This window comes from Musa acuminata, chromosome BXJ2-4 (assembly GCF_036884655.1).
Source record: "Musa acuminata AAA Group cultivar baxijiao chromosome BXJ2-4, Cavendish_Baxijiao_AAA, whole genome shotgun sequence".
In the NCBI taxonomy this organism is placed as follows: Eukaryota; Viridiplantae; Streptophyta; class Magnoliopsida; order Zingiberales; family Musaceae; genus Musa; species Musa acuminata.
In genome coordinates this window covers 19,830,859-19,855,473 of record NC_088341.1, presented here as the reverse complement: position 1 = coordinate 19,855,473, position 24,615 = coordinate 19,830,859, and the positions used below count along the sequence as shown (strand labels likewise).

At 39.7% G+C, this 24,615-nt stretch overlaps 1 protein-coding gene across 22 annotated transcripts; it reads right to left on the bottom strand.

The window, feature by feature from the left end:
* Window positions 1-351: 351 nt before the first annotated feature.
* LOC103998495 (probable serine/threonine-protein phosphatase 2A regulatory subunit B'' subunit TON2) lies at window positions 352-24,311 on the bottom strand. 22 transcript variants are annotated; one of them, XM_065104179.1, is made up of 8 exons: window positions 23,893-24,161; window positions 21,929-22,297; window positions 21,654-21,752; window positions 10,253-10,396; window positions 7,882-7,927; window positions 7,211-7,312; window positions 2,321-2,513; window positions 352-864 (listed from the first exon to the last, which is right to left on the bottom strand). In XM_065104179.1, the coding sequence occupies exons 6-8, from the start codon at window positions 7,308-7,310 to the stop codon at window positions 627-629; spliced, it is 531 nt and encodes a 176-aa protein (XP_064960251.1). In that variant the 5' UTR covers window positions 7,311-7,312; window positions 7,882-7,927; window positions 10,253-10,396; window positions 21,654-21,752; window positions 21,929-22,297; window positions 23,893-24,161; the 3' UTR covers window positions 352-626. The 22 variants fall into 22 exon arrangements, 18 of the variants coding, with proteins under 18 accessions (XP_064960251.1, XP_064960245.1, XP_064960249.1 ...); XM_065104173.1 differs by having other exon boundaries at window positions 7,765-10,396; XM_065104177.1 differs by lacking the exon at window positions 7,882-7,927 and having other exon boundaries at window positions 10,241-10,396.
* Window positions 24,312-24,615: the final 304 nt, after the last annotated feature.

The window sequence follows — 24,615 nt, the reverse complement described above, 5'->3', positions numbered from 1 at the left end:
CTCAAACAAGGCACCACTGCAACAGCATACAGCCTACGAATTAAGATGGCATGTATATCTTGTTGGTATTACATGCCCCAGACAGCAAGATTTTGTCTTTTCAATGTCAAATCCAAGGAACCTGCATGTTTCAGCAATACCGACTGCCAGAGCATTAACATAGTGATCTGGAGCAGGAGATACCACAAACTAGAAACTAGAAACAAAATCACAGAACAAGAAGAAAGCCTGTGGTTTTCAAACAATGTATCAAAAGCATGTCATCAAACAGCCAGTGGCAAGGTTTAATGTGACAAACGGGGAGCTCAGGAACAAAAACCAACCTCATCTTTGATCTAATGCAACGAAACAAAAAAGAGAAACAGGAGCATATTTTTTTCACAACAGCCAAATGTCTGACACACTGTTATCTTTTTGTTTTTTGTTGTTTTCTGTATATGAGGAAAACACACGACAGCGAGCAGCAGTTTCCACTCGGTAATGCTTCTGCAGGAATATGAAGTCAGAAACCACTATGAAAACAAATATTTTCAAGAAGAGCAGTGATTAACAATTGGCTCTTCATTAAAATTTAGATATTAGAATATGCCAGTTCAACTAGTTAGCCCAGATATGCTTCAAGCAAATCACTCTTCCTCTAGTTCTTCCTCTTCCTGCAGTAGGTTTTCCCTGTTGTCATGGGCCCAGAAACCACATACATCCATAAACATGCCAGCAACTGTACCACCTTGCTTGCAGGCAAGAAGATCAGCAAGTGTGATCCTAAGAGGGTCCACTGGTTTGACCATATCCCAGATTTCATCTCTTACATCTTCGATACACAGATCATAGTGACCGCCCTCAATCCACTTTTGATGCACATCTCTGGCACAGAGAACAAAAACAACACATGATAAGGGAGATACGTTTCAAAGTCAGCAAAGCAAAACAGGAAGAGGAAACACTATATAGAAACTCTACATTACCCATTTCTATTGCTCATGGCTAACATGTATGCCCTTTGATCGGGCAAGGACCTAAAATGATTATGTACCATTGTGCCAAACAAAATATTAGATAAAAGACGACATTTATGAGTCCTTTATTATAGATAATGGCAATTGGATTATCATTTATCTGTAAAAAAATGATGTTTATATTGTAAATATTTATTTCACATGCAGGTAAAACATCCTCAAGTAGAGACATCTGTAGCATCTTATGCATCAGTCAATCTCTCTGGGTCAAAAAATTTGAAAAGCTCCTTATGATCATAAACATCATGAGGACAATTATAGATGAAAGATCAATAAAGTATCAACGACCAAGATGGCATGTAAGCTGTTACCCTTAGCTGTGCAATTCCAATTGCCACTAATTGACTGTCCCTTCAGTTCTGAATCAGTTCAAATACTTGAGTTTGCACAGGTATGCAACATCTTGCATAAATAAACTAAAACAGACAAAGAAGCAATTTCAGTAGAACACGGTAAGATACCAAACTATATGAACATTCAGATGACTTGAGAGTTCAGTCTGTTCATATCATTGCACAATGAAATTGTACTCGTTGCAGGAAAAAAAATGTTAGTCAAGTATAAGCTGGACCTCAACCAAGCATGGGTGCTCTCATCCAATATCATATTTTAGTACCTATACCACCCACGTGCAATCTAAATATTACACAGACACCTCATGATTCTCCTATGAAACCTGCTAGGCCTACACATGGTTTCAACTCTCATTTTGCACAATTGAGGTACTAAAGAGAACAGCTCCAAGTATAATAGGAGGGTCAGGAAAGCAACATGAGGACCACCTGCGTTCACAAATGTGCCAAAATACTTATCTAGTTGGAACTCACAAGTTTGATGTTATTCTTTCTTCTTTTCTTTAAAGGCAGATATGCCAAGGCCTCCTCAAAATCTAATTTCATTTAGTTGCATATCTCCAACGTAATATAGAATAGTACTTATTTGTATAATCACTTATGTCACTAAGGAAATGGTTTTCGCTGTAGTTTAGGTTTCATATTAATTAAAGCAATTCTCTATGTGACTATGGAAGTAGTACTTAGTGCTTTCTTTTTCTTCCATATAAATAAAGTTTATTACATAATAATGATGTTAATCTGTTTTAGTAGGCATAACAATCCCATAACAGGGTGAAACACCAAACTGTTGTTTCTTCAAGACCATTCTTTAGTCACCAATGTTGCTGTCATTTGGAGCAAAGATCATTGTTTTAACAATAACCATTGAAATCACAGAAATTTATATTATCATCAACTTCAAAAAAGCATAATAGTAATGTTACCATAGATATAAATGTCGAAAAAAACCTGAAGAGGGTATAAATTTCTGCTGTTGTAAGATAGCCTCGTCCTTGGAGATCAAGAGATTTGAATATGTATGTTAATCCTTCAGGAGTGACTTTGTTTTCCAGGGCCAAAACAAAATCCAGAAAGCTTTCAAAGTCCATTTCACGAGCATTACCCCCTCCAGTTTTACTCCAACGTACATGCTCATCAAAAACTGTGTGCAGGAATGAACAAGAATACATTAGAAGATTTGAACCTAGATTTATGGTCATAGAGGCAAAGGAGATAATATGAGAGGTTACCATAGCCAAAAATATGACTTGTGGCGGCTATTCATAGCCATTTTTGTTGAATGAGATAAAACAGTTCTCATTCAAAATCTTGTAACGATGAATAAAGGTTCAAAATAATATATATTTAATCAGAAAGATGACTAAATTTTACGAAGGCTTTAAGATTCATGTCAAAGCAGCTGCAAGGAACTTTTTATAAGTGAATAATGGACACTGAGATTAACAAAAGGTAAAGATAGGTAGCATGTGAAGGATCGATAGAAAATTATGCCAAACAAATCCAATCTTCTTTAGTTTTGCATAATGTTGCACTATGCAATACTATGAGAGTTGAAAACAAATGAATAGGTTGTATCTGGCTACATACTTCGCACAACTATAACTATCCTTTCTCTAGGTTAGTGCAAAATATTACTTTTCCAAGTGACAAATATTTACTCTTGAAGCATATCAAATTTGACAACCTGTGAATCAAGAAGGAACACAACAAGCATACTGATAGATTTCAGGAATCTATCCAATACAACAACAAAACCCAAGTCCCAACAAGGAATCTATCCAATACCCCAAATAAATGGTGTAAGATCATCTCTTGCCATATTTTGGCCAAATGACTCCAATGTATTTTGAATTTTCTTCTCTTCTGAAATGATGTAAGTACAGCAAAAACAAGAAAAGAGAAAAAGCCTTGGTCTGGCTTCTAATACATTGCTCCAAACCACCAACAATATGAGAGGCCAAGTGTTGGTGGCGAGTGGGCAACAACATGGGGATGGCAGCAAGGTAAGTCTCCTCTAACTACCACAAACAGTCGGTGCCAACAATGGCTACAGTTCCAACTGTGATAAAGATGCCTGACACTACTAACTCTTTCTCATACTCCCTGATTCCTTTCTTTTCTCTCGTTCTTCCCTGACTGCATGCACTAAATTAGAAGATTGTTGGATCTGGACCAACCCTGAGCAGAGCTACCATCTCTTTCTTTTTGCCTTTGTTCCTAGCCTTTCCTTTTCTTTCTCGTATATCTTTTCCCAATTGTGGAGGGATGGGCTGCAATCTCCACTGTTGGCAAAAGATTCCTGACAAGGATCAGACCTTTCATTTGGGATTGGACAATCTGCATGAAATAACTGAGTCATTCTCTCGAGCATTTGACATTCATATACACCATTGCTTGAACATCAACGAGCTTCCTAGATACACCATGCATCAATCGTTGCTCAAGATAAAACAAAGTTGCAGCTCAAATTACCCGTGATTGTTGTACCGCCCAAAACGGTATGGTACAGGTGGTATGTACCATTCCAGGCATGGACCGATACACGAACCACCCCCTTTTCGGGTGGTCCGATTAAAATAGCAAACCAAACAAAAAGTGATGGGCCCCAATCCACTTCAGCATTAAAAAAGAAAAAAAAAAGAAAAATAGGGCTTATGAATGCAATTGTGTATAATGTCACACTCTTCGGTGCTGCCTCTTCGCCATTGTGATGCTGCTGCTGCTTCCCAGGTATGTTGCCGCTGCACTTCTTCTCCTCTTTTTTCTTCTTCCACTTCCTGCTTCCTTCTTTCTTTCTCCTTCTTCCTCCTTTGTTCCTCCGTTGCCCCTTCCTCTTCACCCTCTTTTCTTCCTCGTCGAAACACTAGTATACACCGGCATACCATGTCGATACAACAGTACATACCATTCCAGCGGATTACTGAAATGCGTTTGGTACCCGAAAAGGCAAACCCTACAAATTACTAAGAAGTTTTTTCCTATGACTCTTGGGTATTAGAAAGGTAAGGGAGGACCAAATAAAATGTAAACGTGTTGAATAATTAAGGTTAAAATCAAGCAGCAGATTAACAGAATTCCAGCAAGTTCCTATGGTATTTGAACTATATGTGAGTGAGAACAATTTGTCAGCACTAAATCAAAAGGGCCCAAATCTATTTTAGTGCCTCTTAGTTGATGAGAAGGGTTTGGAGTTCTAAAAGAATATCATAATATTTAGCATATAGGATATAAAAGATTGAGTACATCAGAAATCAGTCTGAAAATTTCATGCTTGCAGTCCTACATCATGAGATATCTTATTTCATGAAAAATTGTATGTTTTTATTCTGTTATGCTTGCTTCTTTAGATATGGTTATTGTTATTATTCTCTGCAGCCTAGAAGTTGCTTTCTTTTTTGACAGCATTCATAGTTCACTATAGAAAGAACCCCAATTTTTATCAAGTAAATTATAGTGTGACCCATCAACAGGTTTTAAAATGCTTAATCATAATTGAAAGCAGGGGTTTAGATAGGTGCTCGGGTGAGGCAAGACAAGGCCTGAGCGCCTCACAAATTGGCTAGGTGGCATGCTTTAGTGAAGTGCCACCTAGGCGCTCTCCTGAACCCAAGCACTGAGTGCCTCGAGTGAGCGCCCGATTGAAACAATGCAACCTTGGCGCCTCTTGGCACCTTGCGCATTTTAAATCACTGATTGAAAGCAAGTATAGATGATGATAAGACATCTTATAACTTTCATTGTACAGCAGTAGGTAACATCAGAATATGTGTTTTTAATAGGCGCTCGAGTAAGGCGAGACGAGGCCTGAACGCCTCACATGACCTCGAAGCAATGTGATTCACTGAAGCGCCACCTAGGCACCGGGAGCCTCAGGCGAGCGCTCGAGTGACAGTGGCGTAGCATAAGAAATTAGAAAAGAAAGAGTGAGATTGGACGAGAAAGGGACACTGACTTGAAGGCGAATACAATGGCATCGATCATTGCTCGACAGTAGAAAATCGATCTGTGCTCAGCGAAGGATGGGAGGGCAAAAGATGTGAACTTGTAAAAAGACAAAATGTTCGGGTTTTGGAGGTGGGATGGGAGGGCAAAAGACGCGATGGATGGGAGGGCAGAAGTGATCTTATTAGAAGACGAAAAGATAAGGTTTTGAGGGTGGCGGATGGGAGGGAGAAGACTCACTGGAAGACTAATCTCTCTCCTCTCTCTTTTCTCTTTCACAATATACCTTTTCTCACACCTAGGACTCTCTCTCTTTCTCTTTCACAATATACCTTTACTCACGCCCAAGGCAGTAAATACACTGCATCCCCATCTTTTGAATCTGATCCTGATCTAGCTTGATGGACGTGAGAAGCAATTAATGCACTGTGAGAAGCAATAAATAACGCACTAAGTAGTAATAAGTGGTAATTAGTGCGTTGTGAAAAGCAATAAATAATGCACTACATAGCAATAAGTAGCACATTAAGTATTAAATTGTAATAAATAACACTCTTACTCTAATTCTTGCGTCAAGATGCCCATTGAGTCATCCATTTCTAGATTTAGGTCAGAAATCACCATATAAAATGGGATTAAGCTTAGATTATGAGACAACTTAGTCATAGCAGTCAAAGAATTACATCTCGTAATATATATTTCAAGTCAGCTATGTGATTTCAGTTTGATGTGGCATTTTTATTTTTATGATCATATTTACTAATTATAATATATTTTTTATATTTTAATATTTTAGAATGTCTCACTTCGCTCAGACGAATGCCTTGCGCCTTGGGGGTTTTAAGGCCTTAGTATATTTTGACGTCTAGTGCTTTTTAAAATACTAATCAGAATTTTTAATAATGTTTGAACCTCGAGAACTATCACCATCAGCATGCTAATGTAAAATTAGTTAAAGTGAAATCTATGTTCAGTTACAGAAAATAAACCAATGACATGAACTTATAAACTAGATTGAGAAAAAGCATTTTGGCAGTTATTGTAATTTCGTCTGGTTTAGCTCGTATTGACCATTAATTACTCGCCCAAGCCCAACACCCCTATTTTGGGTGCTTTGATCTGATCCATTAAAAATGTAAAAACTTTGTTCAAACGAAACTTATGATTCTCTCTACTCGTGACTCTTCCCTCACCACGAACGGAACTTCATTGTCTGCCATCATCACCTGCTTTCCTGTTGCCCACTGTGCACCTCCGATATGGTTTTGCTACGCTTCCTCCTCTATCGCTTCATCTTCTTCCTTCTTCTTCCTCTTCTCCCATACTCCCACTACCTCCTCTTCTTCCTTCCTCTTCCTCCACCACCAACTTTTCTTCCTTCCTCTTCCTCATCGCCACCGCTTCTTCCTTCCTCTTCCTCCATTGCCTCTTCTTCTTTTCACTTTTTCCTCCTTCCTCCTACTCTTCCTCCACAGTCACCTCTTCCTTCCTCTTCTCCTTCTTCCTCTTCGAGTCTTCATTACAAACCGATGTATCATATACCAATACACTAATATTGGTTGGTATGTAGCGGTCTAGTCGAGGACCAATATAGTCCTCTAGAACGAAATTGCAAAGTAACTAGAGTAGGTTTGATTTAGTAAATTATGCCTTTGTTTCTTGATTGTATTCTACAAGTGGAATTAAAGAAATAATAAACACTAAAAACTTCTCTCTCTTTTTTTTTTGCATACACTTGACCAAAAAAACAATTCTTTAAAAAACTTTAAAAAGCATTTGAAGCAAGCTGGTAAAAGAGTACTGACTTCACAAAATTCGGTTCCTAGGTAATAACAAAAATGACAGTGGAAGAGATTAATGAGCTTACTCCTTGATGCTAGAAGCCTAGAACCTAACCTCTCTCAATAAAGATTTCTGTCAGTGTCCCATCTGCATATTCTTTGAGATCCTGCTTGCTTATTGTTCCATTATGGTCTTTATCTAGTGCAAGAAACATATCTGTGCAGTAGTCATACAGTCAGTGAAATCTTAAGAGAATATATCTCTCAAGTGCTGCATCCTTAACCAGAATAAATATCCAGCGGAACTCCAAAAAATACTAATTATAAAAAAATTGCATTGCAAGTAGCCATAGATACCCCTTACTCATTCCATTACCAGTTGCACTACAGCTTAAATAACTTGCATTAGTAGAGAACACTTGAAGGAAATACAACCATCAACAGACGCTGGTTATGACATTCATCAGGACCACTTATCATCTATGAAAATTTTATATAAATTTCTTCAAAGAGAACATACAACAAAAGGCATGAGAAGTGTTTTGTTTATGGGTTAAAAAGTCATACAAATAGGACTTGTAATATTATGAAAAGATAACCTCCAGATTATGCTGCAATCTTAAGATGCCTAGTGTAGTCAAGTTAAAAAAACGAGCTGGTGATCCTTACCATCACATGAAAATGAACACCATATTCATCTAGAAATTTCTCATTTTCATCAAACAAAATCCACTGCCAACAAAGCTCAATTAGATCATAGTACTAACAGCCAACAACCCGTAATACCTCAATCATTTGGGGTCGGCCACAGGGTCTTTTGCCGTCATTGAGTCTGCACAAAGCTAAATTAAGAACTGTTAAATATTTATCTAAATTTTCTAGTAACATTTTATTAGATCTCCCTCTATCTTTTCCTCACACCACTAACAGACATCTATAACTCAATAGATACAGACAAAACTGTTCCTTTTTTATCTCCTATAATAACTCACATTCTCGTCTCAAAGATACCAACTTCTTATATATTGTTTCTTAACTGCCTAACACATATCCATAATGCATCAATGGTCTAATAACTTCATTTAGATTTCATTTTAACCTGTTATGATCACACAAAACTTTTGATCTCTCTTTCTATTTGAACTACCTGATTTTTCCTCTATGAATAATATTTTCATCAATTTCTCCATCTTGTTGAATAACCAATACAAAATATGAAAAATTTTACTTATTGGAGCTTGTTATCGATCCAACTTATTTATGTCTTCTTCTCTTATATTACTAAATTTACGTCTCATATATTCTGTCTTAGTCATAATTTAAAATTTTTAGTTTATAAAGTTTGTCTCAATAACTCAAAATTTATAATTTCATTTAAGCTATCATCAACGAAAATGACATCTTCATATACCCTATATATGACTAATAAATTTGCCCATTACTAATATAAAAAGATAAGAACTTAAAGATGATCCTTAATGTAATCTTATACACACTCCTAAAGTTCTAACACTAATGAATATACTCTCATACATATATCTTATAACATCAATATAGTTAGTGGACATATATTTCTTTTCCAAAAGAAACAATAATAAATCTCTAAGACTCTCTTAATTTTTTTCTAAATCAATAAAAACCATAAGTCTAAAACCATATTGTTTTCCAAAATATTTGTTGACATCCAATCCTACCTTCAATCGCTCTTGCCTAAAAATTCATAGGGTGGGGTGACATGATCTTAGTTCCTCTGTAATTAGAACTATTTTGGATATCTTCCTTTATTTTATGAAATCAATCATAATGTATAAGCATAAATGCATGTCAGTCATTTGAAGGTTGAAAATGATGTGCACACTATGCTGATTTGGCAAGACATATAATGTTCAATTTCATCACTAGTTTTTTGCAGAAATCCCTGGATAAAGAAAGAAAGAATACCAGATCTGAAAAGTTGAATATTTAATATTAAATGGTTTAATATTCATTAAATATTTCTTTTACTACAGTCAGCAAGATAAATGAACATGAAAAACCATGATAATTTAGAAATAAAGCATTTTGGTTGATGTCAATAAGCTTTCTACATAAAAATACAACAGTTTCATATGATATCAGCAATAATTTCATGATATAGATTTGACAACTACTATTGCAAATGCTTTATTAAGAAACAATTACCAAGTCATGCATCAAATACTAAGCTATTAAATTTTCTAACTATGCCTTTTTTATTATTTGTGTCAGTAGTAAAAGATGAATAATAGGTGATATAGTTAGTCCCAAAGTTCTGTTAGGAATCATGGTACTGATCTCCTCTCAGGTCAAACCAGGTCCATATGGTCAAATTGACAAATGGCCCTATTTTGACCCTTTAAACCCTCCTGCCTCCCCCTTCTCACTCACTCTCATTCTCTCTGACTCAAGTTTTCATCATTATAACCAAGAATTTTTATTTATTTATGGTTAGAAACACTTTATTATAATCTAAATATCACTTATGTACCAAGCAATTAGGGGGGAAAACCATAAACTATGGTTTTTTTAATTTTGGGCCCTTTTTTTATGCTTTTTTCCATAACACCAGCGTACCGACATATGGTACACCGCTACCAACAGGTATGTATCAGTCCAACCCATGACCGATATGGCCACTCAGCACAAGACAGCATTCCTCTGTCAGAACCAATAGAAAGATTGAAGCTTGTAATAAGAGAAAATATCATATACCAAATTTTATAGGATTTATATTACAACCTTCTTAATGAAACTGGAAGAAATATTTTGGACTGTAACTCATAACTACCAACAACAATGTTGGAAAATCACTACTACCAACAAAAATGTTGAAAATTCCCATCATGGTTTATGATACTGACCAGACCAAGATAACCACCCAGAGTTTATTGGTCCAACTAAGCACCAGCAACAGGTACAATAATTTGGTACCCCCAATATCCAATTTTCATTATTTTTTCCAGTGATATCAGGCAATATATGCAGGCATACTGCCTATTATATTGGTACTTTACCAATCTGATCACATATCAAACATGCATAGGACAGGCATTTAACTCCATCAAAAAATTCAAAATTCAGTCAGTATTAAAAAAAAAAAGTTCAACAGTAAAAAAATGGATAATACTGTTCGCATCACATAAAGATAGAAAGGTAGGGTTGTTCTTCCAGATTCGTCCTTTTCAAACTTCATAAAGTTTGAAGGGCTAAAAAATCATCAACATTTTGGACCAATTGGCTCCATGCAAATAGAGGCAATCTGACAGAAATCTTCATAGTTCATCTGAAAATGGTTAAGAAGCCATATGAATTACCAAAAAAAATTACATAGATGTCAAAGTATCAAATCATATATAATTAGGTCAACAACATATAATTGACATTGTGCATCAATTAAAAGTAAAGAAATAGCATGTACTTGTCATGACCACTAAAGATATTGTTCCTTACTAAGCATCTTGCCCAAAATTTCACACTGTTACTATTGCCATCAACATAGTTCGCCTTATTGGTCTGTACCGATGTACCGACCAACCATCGATACAGTATATACCCCAATATGTCGACACAAGGTATGATGGTATGTGTCGACAAACTGGTATATACCGCCTATACTGATCCCCTATCAGACTGGTACATAATGCCTATATCGGACGGCCTGCCACGGTACGACAAATCTTGGCCATCAACAAAGAGATGCAACAACCCATAATGCTAGGGTTGCAGATGAGATATTTGCTGATTGGCATAAAACATATCTGAATGTATAGGGTCAAGGACTTCAATCAGGACCTAGGTACAGCACCTCTTATCATAGTCCATAAAGATATATCTTAGCCACCAAAATTGACTCCATTCGGCTACTTTTCATAACCTTTGTTCCCTATATTCTCTTTCTGATCCCTTCTTACCTTTTCAATCACAAGTATGTTGTTTCCAAAATATCAGTATCTATTTGTTCTCTTAACCATTTTATTGAAACAATATACTAACCAGAATGACTTTAATTTAAAAACCAATTATGGCATTCTATAAACCCTCTATCCCATGCAATCTGTCACGGACTTAGCTGGTTTTACCTAAGTCATGCGGCACCCTTGCGTGTCCGTCCGCAAAAGCCAACCTCCCCGAAACCTCCTATGGTCCCTTAGGACCTACAAAAGAGAAAAAGGTTAAAGAAAGCGCCTCACTCGAGATCCACAAGCAATCATTTCAAAAAACACTTCATAGCCAATGCAAATTACAAACAGAATTTTACAAGCTCTGAACGGTCGCACAACAAAAGATCCAAAATGGTCCACTACAGATCGAAATCTCTCATAAGTGTCCACATGACATAACCTTTATTTACAAGCCTAAAATGACCACCAAACTGTTAGGACTCTAGCTTGGAGAGTCCTAATTGAGAGGGACATTCATGTAAAACTGTTAGGACTCTAGCTAGGAGAGTCTTAATTGAGAGGGACATTCTGTTAGGACTCTAGCTAGGAGAGTCCTAATTGAGAGGGACATTCTGTTAGGACTCTAGCTAGGAGAGTCCTAATTGAGAGGAGCATTCATGTAGGAGGTTTTTTCTTAGAGAAGAATTAGGAGTTGTAAGGGAATAGGAGTCTTGAGTAGGAGTCCTATTAGGAGTTGGTTAGAAGTAAGAGTCTTAAGTAGGAGTCCTATTAGGAGTTAGGGTTTAGAAGCCCTATAAATAGCCATGTATTCCTTCTCTTTTCTTAAGCAATAGATGAATCTTTTCTGCAGCCTTTGAGCAGCAACTTGGAGGGAGGAACCCCTATAGAGTTCCAAGGAGGCCGATCCCCTAAAGAGATCAACCCCAAGTTTAGAATCTACAAGGGTTCTAACACCTGGTATCAGAGCAGCGTTCTTGGCGTCTTGCTACCCTTCCACAGCCATCCATTAACCTCCACAACCGCCCAAAGCAATTCCCACAATTGCTTAAGAGATCGTTGCCAAATTCCGCCGTCATCTCCACCACCACGGATCATCCTTTGATCTCCCCGTGAATTGCAACAGGTTCTGGTTTTCTACCTTACTGCTGCTACAATTTAGTTATCCTTATTTGAAAATCCCAAAAAAATTATTCCTATATTGCTGCATAAACTTTTCGTCATAAAGTTTTCATCTCTACGACGAAAGATACATTGCAGAATTCCAACCGTATAGCACCGTCTTTTTTATTTTGCTACTGTACTTTTTCTATCCAAATTTCTACGAAATTTTTATGACATCTTTGACATTTCCTAACAGCAGATTTCCTTTGGTTTTGTCAAAAAATTCTCAATATAAACCATTGATATTTTACGTCTAATCTGCTATACTTGAAAATATGCACTGTAAAATTCAAGCCGCATAACACCATCTGTTTGATCTTGCTACTATACTTTTTCTATCCAAATTTTTATGACATCTTTGACACTTCCTAACAGTGGATTTCCCTTTGGTTTCATCGAAAAATTCTCAATATAAACTACTGATCTTTTATGTCCAATCTGCTATACTTGAAAATCTATGTTGCAGAAAATTTCAGCCGCATATTGTTGCCTTAACCCATCTATTTGCAATCTTTTTTGAATGAAATTTCTTATACACTTCATAGATCATCTTGGCTTCCATCTAAGATTAATCTATTGAGAAATTCATCTCTAAAAACGATTTTGTGTTGCTGCAAATTTTCGTCTTAAACCGCTGAAATTTTTCGACGAGAATTCTGCAATCGCAACTTGCACCAATTTCCTTGCTGTTATACTGCCGAAATTCTCTTGATTAAATTAGACATCCTTGCTGTCATATAAACTGTGATTTTGCTATCAATTCCCTCCTCGATTCTCTCAAGTTTTTGATAGAAATTACATCGAGAAACCATTGTTTCTTCGACGACAATTCTACTCTTACAAGACAGCACATACTTGCTGCAACTTCCACTGATTTCTATCAAACCTTTGCTGCCATCTACCACAGATCCAAAACTTTCATCCATAGCCCTAAAACTCCACCAAACCACACCCTCAAACTGCACCCAAAACAGCCACAAAACAAGCCTAAATCGTAGCCTACATCCCACCGATCCACCAATCCTTTCGACCATCACTTCTCTCAACTATACATGCCTTTAACCTGACAACAAAAGAGAGATCTTAACATCATAGATTTGGAGGCATATACTATGGCATTTAAGGAGACAATCAATGCTAAATTCGAAGCCTTGGAGGCACGAATGGAGGATAAGATTCGGACGCTCTTTACCGAACTCAGATTGGGCCGACCACTAAGCCCGAAAAAATCATATCACGGAGAGAGCTTTGCCCAATCGCACCAGGCCCGAAGAGATGAGTTTCAAGGGAGGGGAGGCTCTATGACTGAACCCAACTATCCATGCATGAGAGTGGACTTCCCTAGATGGGAAGAAGGAGACCCGATTGGTTGGATCTCGCGCGTGGAGCGATATTTTCAGTACCACAAAACCGGGGATGCATCTATGGTGAAAATTGCAGCTATACATCTTGAAAGGGATGCTATACAGTGGTTTGACTGGTTTGAACATACTTATGGAGCCCTTTCATGGCAACAATTCAAAGAAGGACTGCTGATCCGCTTCAGACCAACCGATTACGAGAATATTGATGGACAACTAGCAAAGATCCGACAAACTTCCACCATTCAGGAGTACCAAACCAGGTTTGAAAGGTTATCTAATCAAACTCATGATTGGTCTCAAAAACAACTATTGAGGACCTTCATTGAGGGCTTGAAGCCGGAGATCCGAGGAGAAGTTAAAGCGCGACAACCGTATACACTTATGGCAGCCATCTCTTTCGCACGACATCAAGAGGAGCAATTGAACCATGAAGCTCGGAGGACTAGGGTCGCTCCTCAACCAGTAATATTGAAGCCCTCAGCCCCCCCTACTAGACCAAGTCCCTACACCAAAGAGGTTAACAAGAGAAGAGCTTCGGGAGCGATATGCGAAGGGGTTATGTTGGCATTGTGACGAGCCGTGGAGCCGTGAGCATCGCTGTAGTAAAGGAGGACTTCTTATGATTGAACCGATAGAAGAAGAGGTCATTGAACATTTAGAAGAGAGCCTTGAACATGAAGAAAAAGATGCAGAAGAAGAGCCACAACCGACCGAAGTTACGGTACATACACTAGCTGGCTACTCAAACCCGCAAACGATGAAAGTTGGAGGCCTTCTCAAACAACAACCGATCACTGTTCTCATCGACACGGGCAGCACTAATAACTTCCTAAATGGTAAGGTTGTTGTCCATATGAACTTACCTATTGAGAATTGCAGCAGGTTTGTCGTTAAGGTCGCCAACGGACGGATTTTGAAGTGTGATCATAGGTGCCCGCAGGTGAAACTGTTGCTGCAGGACCAAGAGATAATTGCATATTTCTTCCTCCTCCCTCTTGATAATCATGAGGTCATACTCAAAATTAAATGGTTGATGACATTAGGTGATATTTCTTGGAATTTTATGCAACTATTTATAAAATTTTACAGTAAGGAGAAACAGGTGATACTGCATGGGAAACGTGAGGGCGATGTAACGATGATTTGCACACAACAAATGGAGAAGGTTTTGCATAAAGCATGCAGGGGCTTTTTGGTACAACTTGAGCAGCAAATTAAAGGAGAGCCAATAGAATTTGAAGATCCAAACCTATTTCCTTTGCTTGCTGAATTTTCAGATATATTTGACGAGCCGCACAACCTACCTCTTACTCGTCGGCATGATCATTGTATAATGATTTTTCCAGTCAAGTCTCCAGCAAATACTCAGCCATATCGGTATTCACATCTCCAGAATGATGAAATAGAAAGGATTTTAAAAGAGATGCTTGAAATAGGAGTTATTCGGCCAAGTTGTAACCTCTACTTTTCACCGGTGCTACTTGTACAAAAGAAGGACGGAACATAGCGAATATGCGTTGATTACCGAGCTCTCAATGGCATAACCATCAAGAACAAATACCTTATTCCAATAGCAGATGAATTGCTAGATGAAAGGGAGCACAAATCTTCACAAAGCTGGACCTTCGATCCAGGTATTATCAAATACGAGTGTATGAAGAAGTCATACCGAAAACCGCCTTTCGAACACACAACGGCCACTACGAATTTTTACTTTCTTCAACAAAAGGTGAAATATCTTGGGCATATCATATCAGAGGAAGGTGTGACGGTGGACCCCTTCAAAATTGAAGCAATGCAAAACTGGCCTACCCCGAGGAACATAAAATTGCTACATGGCTTTTTGGGTTTAATAGGCTACTACCGTAAGTTCGTGAAAAACTATGGAAAGATCAGTGCACCACTTACTTCCTTACTGGAAAAAGATGTCTTCCAATGGTCGGACAGAGCCTCCACTGCCTTCGACAAACTTAAGGCAGTCATAACGACGATGCCGGTGCTAGCGCTACCAGATTTCAACCGACCCTTCATCATTAAGGCCGATGCATCTGGAGACAAAATGGGAGACGTTCTCCCCCCTGGAGACAGAATGCAAGATGGTCGACCACTCACATACATTAGCAAGACATTGTCTCCCCCCTATCAAAACATATTAATATATGATAAGGAGATGCTCGCCATTGTGCACACAGCAACGAGGTGGAGATCGTACTTGATCAGGCGATACTTTCAAATCAAGACCGACCATAAAAGCCTAAAATATCTCGTGGAGCGGAAGATATCTTCCTGCGAGCAACAAAAATGGGTAACAAAACTTCTTGAATTTGATTATGAAATAACTTACAAAAGGTGGAAAGAGAATGTTGTTGCAGATGCGCTTTCGCAGCTACCTGAGCAAGCTGAATTTTCGATCGTTTTACTTCCAACCAGCAACTTCCTTGAGGATATTAAGATAGAATAGCAGGAAGATTCGGAGACCAGTAAAAAAAAAAAAAAAAAAAATAGAGGAAGCACCAAGCTCCGTGGCTCATTACAATCGGGACTCAAAAGAATTATGCTATATGGGACGCATTGTGCTTGTGACAAATTCTACTTGCATCTTCAAGAGCAGATTTTGGACAAAGTTATTCCATATGCAGGGTACTAAATTGAAAAGGAATACGACATATCACCCACAAACCAACAGCTAGACGAAAGTTTTAAATAGGTGCTTGGAGACAGCCCAAAGCCACCCACCAAATATGACTACCCAAATAGAACTCCAGACCCAGCCAAGTGCCATTATTGATCGACAAATCGTGACTCGACGACGACGACCCACTAATAAAGTACTAATACAGTGGGTGAACCTACCAATAGAAGATGCCACTTGGGAGAACTATGACGACTTGAAGATCAAATTTCCAGAATTCACGAATCATCAGCCTCGAGGACAAGGCTGATTTGAAGAGGGCGGGTCTGTTAGGACTCTAGCTTGGAGAGTCCTAATTGAGAGGGACATTCATGTAAAACTGTTAGGACTCTAGCTAGGAGAGTCCTAATTGAGAGGGACATTCTGTTAGGACTCTAGCTAGGAGAGTCCTAATTGAGAGGAGCATTCATGTAGGAGGTTTTTTCTTAGAGAAGAATTAGGAGTTGTAAAGGAATAAGAGTCTTGAGTAGGAGTCCTATTAGGAGTTGGTTAGAAGTAAGAGTCTTAAATAGGAGTCCTATTAGGAGTTAGGGTTTAGAAGCCCTATAAATAGCCATGTATTCCTTCTCTTTTCTTAAGCAATAGATGAATCTTTTCTGCAGCCTTTGAACAGCAACTTGGAGGGAGGAACCCCTATAGAGTTCCAAGGAGGCCGATCCCCTAAAGAGATCAACCCCAAGTTTAGAATCTGCAAGGGTTCTAACACAAACCCAACTAAATTAGGGTTGTTAAGCCTTCGACCGTCCCTCAACATGCTGTGCAAAGCATGAACAAACCAAAATATAGGGACATACATGAGCATTGCATTAAACACCCTGTTTATAGTTTTGTCTGTGACATTCTCCCCCACTTATTCCTTCGACGTCCTCGTCGAAGCCTTTACCGACACTACAACTCCTCGCCTTTGTTGAGTCTTCAATCTTCTGCTTCAACTGCAATGCACCTCTTGGCTCCCAACTGCTCTTCGCTACTGTTGTTGAGTAGTCAAACTTTTGATCCGCCATGCTGCTTTAACTCGCCAATGACTCTGACTCTAGTGTAGGGTTGGCTGAGCTGTGTTGATCCCTGTTGGTTCCTGCAGATCCTTCAAATGAAGGAAAAGACCAACTTTACTATGCACTAGTCTCTCAAATACCTCATGCTGCTTAAACTAGGTGGATGCTTATTGGAGCTTTAACAAGCATCGTCTCGCAAACTTTTGAAGTTTTTGGGTCGTTCCTCCACAAAATTTGTTCATCGACTCTTCTTTCACTTAGTTGTCACTTCCAAGTAGGTTCGCATCACTTCCGCTTTCGATTGGTATTCTATTGGGAAATGAAGTGGATAATCTACTCTCAATAGCACTAATCACCATTGGTGAGAATTTGACAACTATTGTTTTCCATTTGGTTTCTTCGAAGAGTCTTTGAACATGTACAAAACTCCTCTGCTAGATAGATAAGAGAATTGAGGTACTCGGTTTCGCTCATTCTCTTAAGAGTTGAGAAGACAAATGTTACTTGACTTCGCCCACCTCCTCAAGTGTTGTACTCCATGCATCGAGCTGGTTACTGGCCTTCGCTTGCTCTTTGCTCACACTTATGAAGCACTTGAAGTATTTACACTCCTTGCGTTGAGTTAACTACTGTGATTCACCTTCTCAATGCCATCGAGCTTCTGAAATACAGGAAGTTTTCACTCCAACTTAGAGTAAGTCTTTAATAGTTTTGGTCGCCTTTGGGATTGTACCGTCTTCTCCATCAACCCTGTCGCCTACTCCACAGAGTAGCAAAGGTACAGCACCGCGTACTGCCTGCTTAGTTCCTTGGTCGTGCACTCTTGCACAACCCGAAGTCCTTCACTTTCGGCTATCTTAATGAGAAGCTCATTGCACCGGTCTTGCAAAGTTCCCTGGCCTCTGCCCTTTAGTCTTGTCTCGGTACTTGGAGTTTGCCTCTGTATTCTACACCTCCTCGGCCCCTTTGACGACCAAGCGCTCTCCCATCATGAGAGCAAGGGATCGATGACTTCACGGAAGTCCCGCCTCTGCGGTACCATGGCGTTGTCATGCCCATTGCCCTACTATCCGTCGGCTCACATCTACATCTCTTTCTTCACGATCGGTAGATCTGCCTCTGTGGCACTGTGGCACTCCTCCGAGTCCACCTTCATTCTAACCGATGCTTGGTTTTGGGTAGCTAAGTCCCTCGGGACTCGTCGTCGCTTCCTTGCCCCTTTCGACCCCCTGCTTCAACACCTCTGTGTTCTCCAAGCAGTTCCCCTTGGTCGATGAAAAGGACAGACTGCAACTCCCATGCATGGTCTCTGCCATCATATTGCAAGGTTCACACCGATTCTATTCTCCTTAGCTTCCTTGGTAGCAACGTTCGCTTACTCGGCCTCGTCCTCTGACTTACCAGGCTCCCTTAAGCGAATATAAGCTCTTGGGCAGTCCAACTCTCCAGCCGCTCCGATCATACCTCTACATAATCAAGTCCCTCCCATGGGACTCACTGGTACTTGCATTCGAACTTTTCTCTCTGTATTACACAGCCCTCATATGCTGATGACCAAGGCTTTCATCCGATGCAAAATTCGATACATGCACGGAAGACCCACCTCTGCTGTACCATGGCCTTCACTCCTTGAATCCATAGTCATTTTTGCCGTCATGTTGTTCACCGAAGTGGAGCTCCCAATAGCTCCTGATCATACCTTCGTATGATATAGTCCCTCACGGGACAAGATTCGTGTGTATCGCATTGCCATGAACTGTTCCACCACGATCCGCTGCACCATGTCACCTCCTGGTGACATCTTCATTGCATTCTGTTCCTTGTGGGATGAACTCAGGTTGTGATCCCTCCATGTGTGGCCTCTGCCAACACATCGCAAGGCCTCTTCCACCTTCGATTGTGTTTGCTCCTTTGGCAATCGACCTTCGTCCACCCGGTCTCGGGTCACACTTAGACGAAGTACAGCTCTAGGACAATCCGTCGCTTAGTAGCTCTCGAAGTCCACCGACTTCGCTGAAATTGGTGCACCATTATCTGGATCCTGGGCCTCTGCCCCTACCAGCACAATCCCTGTTGTGCAATGCTTCCTTTATGACAACTTGAATGGCAGCACTGTGGCATATTCTTCAAGAGTACTCGCCTCCACATCCTCTTGCCTCGTGCCAAGGCCTTCTGAACCCAACTTCGCCTCCGCAAGTTGAGACGCCTCAGTTCCTCTATCAAATGCTTCTCCGAGATAAGGTACATGTGCCTCGAAGCTCTCTTCATCTTTGGCACCATACATGATGAGTCTGCTCCATCAGAATGAAGGACCCATGGAACGACATGATCTCGCTCTTACCTCTGCAAGAGTTCATGTTCTTGACCTCTATCCAAGGAAAGCTCTATGCTTCCGCTCCATATTTCATCTTCTATGCTGGCTCCTTTCATGCGGCCTGGGTACTTCGCCAAGTTACACCCAAGTTGCTCCACTCCTCGTTTGGCATTGAGTTGATGGTGGCCCTCGTGCCCACCATTCCACGGGTCAGTCCTTCGTTGAGTCCGATCTTCATATCGACTCCAAGTGTGCCTTCATTTGTGTTGCCTTGCATCGCTCCCCCACTTGATCTCACAATGCATCCCTCAATGCATTATCTCAAGCGAGCTCATGCAACGACTCCTCGCCGCTCGCTCGGGCCGTTGAGCTTTGTGAAGTTGTTTTTTAGGTACTCCTCATCTACATGTGTGATCTATTGCACATGATTCTCCCTCTGGAGAGCCGGGACTTATCCCCCCTGGATATCTATCCCATTGTAGCAACTTCTCTCTTCGCTTCCTTCTCTATGAAAGTTTCGGAGACCACCATCCCCTTGGACTACTACGCCTTGCTAAACAAACTATGCATTGTTCTGCCTCCCGCAAACGCACTTGCAAGATTGCGACTCCACGTCTACAGCCCCCGCTGCACCCCTTAAGGCCTAGCAACATGTTGAACTCGCTGCACACTTCAGCCTCCTATGGGCGTATCCTTCTCATGCTGAAGAGAGTTTCAATGCTCCATGGCATCGAGTTTCGGTCGCCTTGGGATGGCCATGAACACTCCATCGTTTGCATACAAGTCTTTGCATGAGTACCGAATTCTTCGAGTTAGTAATTACCCTCACCTCTGTGAGCTTTGCACAACTCTTTCGGTCGCTGAACAACCCATTCCACCTTACATTGTCTCATCCTTTACCAAGCGTCTCGCTTGCCTTGAGCACCATCAAGTATGGTTGTCAACGTTGAGTCGTAGCTCAAACTCAACCATCCCAACCTTTGTGCGCTACGTATTTTTCCCAGTTTGCTTGTCCTCGTGGTGCCTCTTGCGCGAAGGGTTGACCATTCCTCTGAATGTCAATCTCAGATGCTCGCTCCTCTGAGTGACTCCTTTTTTTTCTTACATCTCAATGCTCGTTTTCCCCCCAAACGGTCGTGCATGCTGGCTGCCCTCAACGCAGCCCTACTAGGTCCCCCACGTTTGCATGTCAAATGTTTCTATGAGTGCTTGTCCCACTCTGATACCATCTGTCACGGACTTAGCTGGTTTTGCCTAAGTCGTACGACATCCTTACGTGTCCGTCCGCAAAGGCCAGCCTCCCCGAAACCTCCTATGGTCCCTTAGGACCTACAAAAAAGAAAACGGGTTAAAAAAAGCGCCTCACTCGGGATCCACAAGCAATCATTCCATAAAACACTTCATAATCAATGCAAATTACAAACAAACTTTTACAAGCTTTAAATGATCGCACAATAAAGGATCCAAAATGGTCCACTACAGACCGAAATCTACTACAAGTGTCCACATGACACAACCTTTATTTATAAGCCTAAAATGGCCACCAAACCTAACTAAATTGGGGCTGTTAAGCCTTCGACCGTCCCTCTACATGCTGTGCAAAGCATAAACAAACCAAAAGACACAGACATACATGAGCATTACATTAAACACCCTGTTTACAGTTTTGTCCATGACAAATCGTTCATCAAATAGTATGAAAGCACATTACGAAAACGATTAAAAAGTATTGTGCTTCTACCTATATTTCTACAGAAGGATTGACATATATGGTCTGTAGGAGGCAAGCTGGCAGACCAATACTCTATGTTAGTATGTTAAGAATAATTTCGTATACAGCTGAAAACAAAAAATTATTGTGTTGGTATAAGGCAGTATGATGAAAACGGCACATACCAGTTTATCTTCTAATGACCAATACTAATACTTGATTGGACTGGTAAATACCAATCCATACCGACCAATACAGTTGAGGTTTGAAGCCTTGCTGACTTATATGCAACAGTTAAGGTGATGTGCACAGATATCAATTGCCAAATATGACATGATGGGGTCTATGAAAATGTACAAATATAGAAATTGCCATTGCTCTAGGAATACATATATCTCTACCTTTTCATCTCCAGTAGAATCATCAATAACACAATTTTCCCTCAAGCGAACCCATATTGCATCTAGATCATCAGCATTTAGTAAAAGTACGGACTGCTTCTGCAGGTTGAAGGGGAAAAAATATAAAGTACGCACACACAGGAACTGGTACACAGTTGTCAAAACCATCAATGAGGTGGTCAGCCTTGTGCTTTAATACCAGATCTTAGGAGACAACACAACAATAAAAGTCCTAATTCTAATAGTTAAAGCAACCAATGATCTTTCTGGCCTACCTTCATAAACCGGTGCTTCGCCAATCTTTGAACCCTATGACTGATTGATCCTTCTTCAGGCTTCTGCTTCACAAAGCAATATATTATGGAAACAGATCTGAAAAGATTGTATGAAAAGAAATTATATTTGTATGTAAGGAACACAAAGCACACGTAAAGCAACTTTCAAGCAAAAGAAACATCTTTCAGCAAGCATGTCTGAATGCTCGTCTGCACATTCTTGAATATATTGATAGAACTGCATAGGAGACCACAAAAAACTATCCAATTGACATTGCTTCTTGTAGTAGCTAGGGACTGAGCCAGCTTGAACATTTCTCTGTTGTCGTTCCTTGAAAATCTCAAGCAAAATCCTTTTTGTTTCAAGCTCTGAAAATTAAAATGTTTATTTAGGAAAATTCTTAACTTATGTGCTTCAAATACAGGAAAAAAACTAAAAGAATATAGACAAGCCATGAAGATAGTTTCTGCACTAACGGTTTCAAAAAACCTAGATAGGCAAAACATATAGCTACGAAGTGGATTGGAATCTACGAACTATATTTCCATTGTTTGGGAATCTCTGATCCTTAAAGTTCAGAATATGACAAGGGTACATAAACTGGCATCTACTTTCTTCATCCTTACAATGAAAATTTCAATATTTATTGTTACTTAGATCATTACTAAATCAGGAACTCTGAGACTTCATCAATATTTAGAAACATTTTCTTGTCCCCTTCCTTTGGAGGAAAGAAATCTACATATATAGCCCTGAGATTCATCCAAGTATGCATTATGCAAGATAATCAGATTTCTTAAAATTATGGAAAAAAAAATTATGACAGTTGCACAAGTAATTTTCTTAGTCATGTGATAAGACCCTAAAGTCTTATCGTAAAAAAAGAAGAAGAGAAAGGGGATGATCACTTCGAGGGGATCGGCCCTCCTTGATCGCTTCGAGGGGATCGGCCTCCTAGGGTTTGTCAAAAGACAGAATAATATTTTTCATAGATGATCGAAAAGAAGCAGTTACATCCCTATTTATAGAGTTCCGACTTTGGCTAAATTAAACAGACTTAATAAATATGCAGAAAATAAAAAGAAAGCACAGAAAATAAAAGAAAAAATAAAAGGATCCTAACATCATGGTAACTTATACTTATCAATCTAGCCAAAAAGAAATTACATGATAGCCGAAACTTAGGTAAATGGATTTCAGTACAATCTTATCCACAACAGTTAAGCTAATTCACCAGTGCTCCTCTCCTCTGACCTAGTGTGTACACATGTCCTAAATTTAGTCACTTATGTAGCAAAACAAGCCCTGCTTCAGAATATAGATGAGCCAATAAATCATTTGTGTAACAAAACGAACCCTGCTTCAGAAAGAGTGGACACTAAAAGTTGATTCTGAAACCCCAGCATTCGTGGACTCTCCCTGTGTTTTGGTGACACACAAGTGCAAGATTCCATAACTGGTTAGAAGGCAGAATAGAAGCTATCGGCTTGCAATTAACATTCCTATTCCTCTAAAAAATGCAAATTAAACTGCCGTAAGTTCGTCAAGCATCTACTCGTGACCAGTTGCAACTGTACTTTGGGTGACTTACCTCAAGTTATATCTTACGCCAATTTTCCAGATTCCTTAAAACTGTATGGTTCATCATAATATCCTCGACTATCACACATCTTGATTCTAATGCCATCATATCTATCTGAAGACTTTACGGAGAAAGCCAAAACATAAATTAACTAGGTCACAACCTAATTTACACCAACCTTTCGTTTGTGATCTACGTTGACGAAAGGGCACGAATATTCATCAAAATTGAGCCGGTATGTAACCAGAACAGATGATCAGTACTCCATAACTCGGTTTCCAACAAAATAATAACGTTCAATTTCCAGCAAACAGGAAAACCCTATCTAAGAAAAAGAATTACCAAGTGCAAGACAGACGGAAGTGAGGGAAGGGAACTGACCCATAAGGGCCTCGGAGCCGGTGCCGGTGCCGGATCCGACGTACCGGCGGAGATTCCGGACCCAGGGCATGGAGGACGCGGCGGGGATCTTCTTGGGCGCGCCCCGCCTTTTCCGTCGCTGGAGACGTTGTACATCGCCGCAACCGATCGAGTGTCGCCAAGGGGGAGGGGCGCGTGCCCTAGTCGTTGTACCCACAGGACATTGACCGACGGAAGCGGTTGCTCTTTCGACTGGTTCAAGGTGATCTCCTCCCTAAAGAGAGAGGGCAAAAAAAACAAAAAAGTGGCAAGAGCTGCTCTTTTTAATTTTGATTTTTTGATTTTTTGATTTTTTTATTTTTGATTTTTTTTATTTTTATTTTTATCTTAAATTTAATCTTGATTTTAGTTTTAGGCAGATTTTCTGAAAAAATTTTACAGCGCACCTCAACTTCAACATATTTCATAATCGAGTTTCTATGTGTGAAACGAGTTTTGATATTTGGCGAACACTTGAAATCACGTACGAGGGAACTAGTAGAGTCAAGACTCGAAAGTTAACATTTTATTGCATAATTTTGAGCTTTTTCGAATGCAATCAAGCGAGACTATAGGCGACATGTACACCCGTTTCACGAATATCGTCAATAATATAAGAATTCTTGGTAAATCTTTTTTTGAATTTTGATCTCGTAAGCAAGATCTTAAGATCCCTTCCAAAAAGGTGGGATCCTAAAATAACCG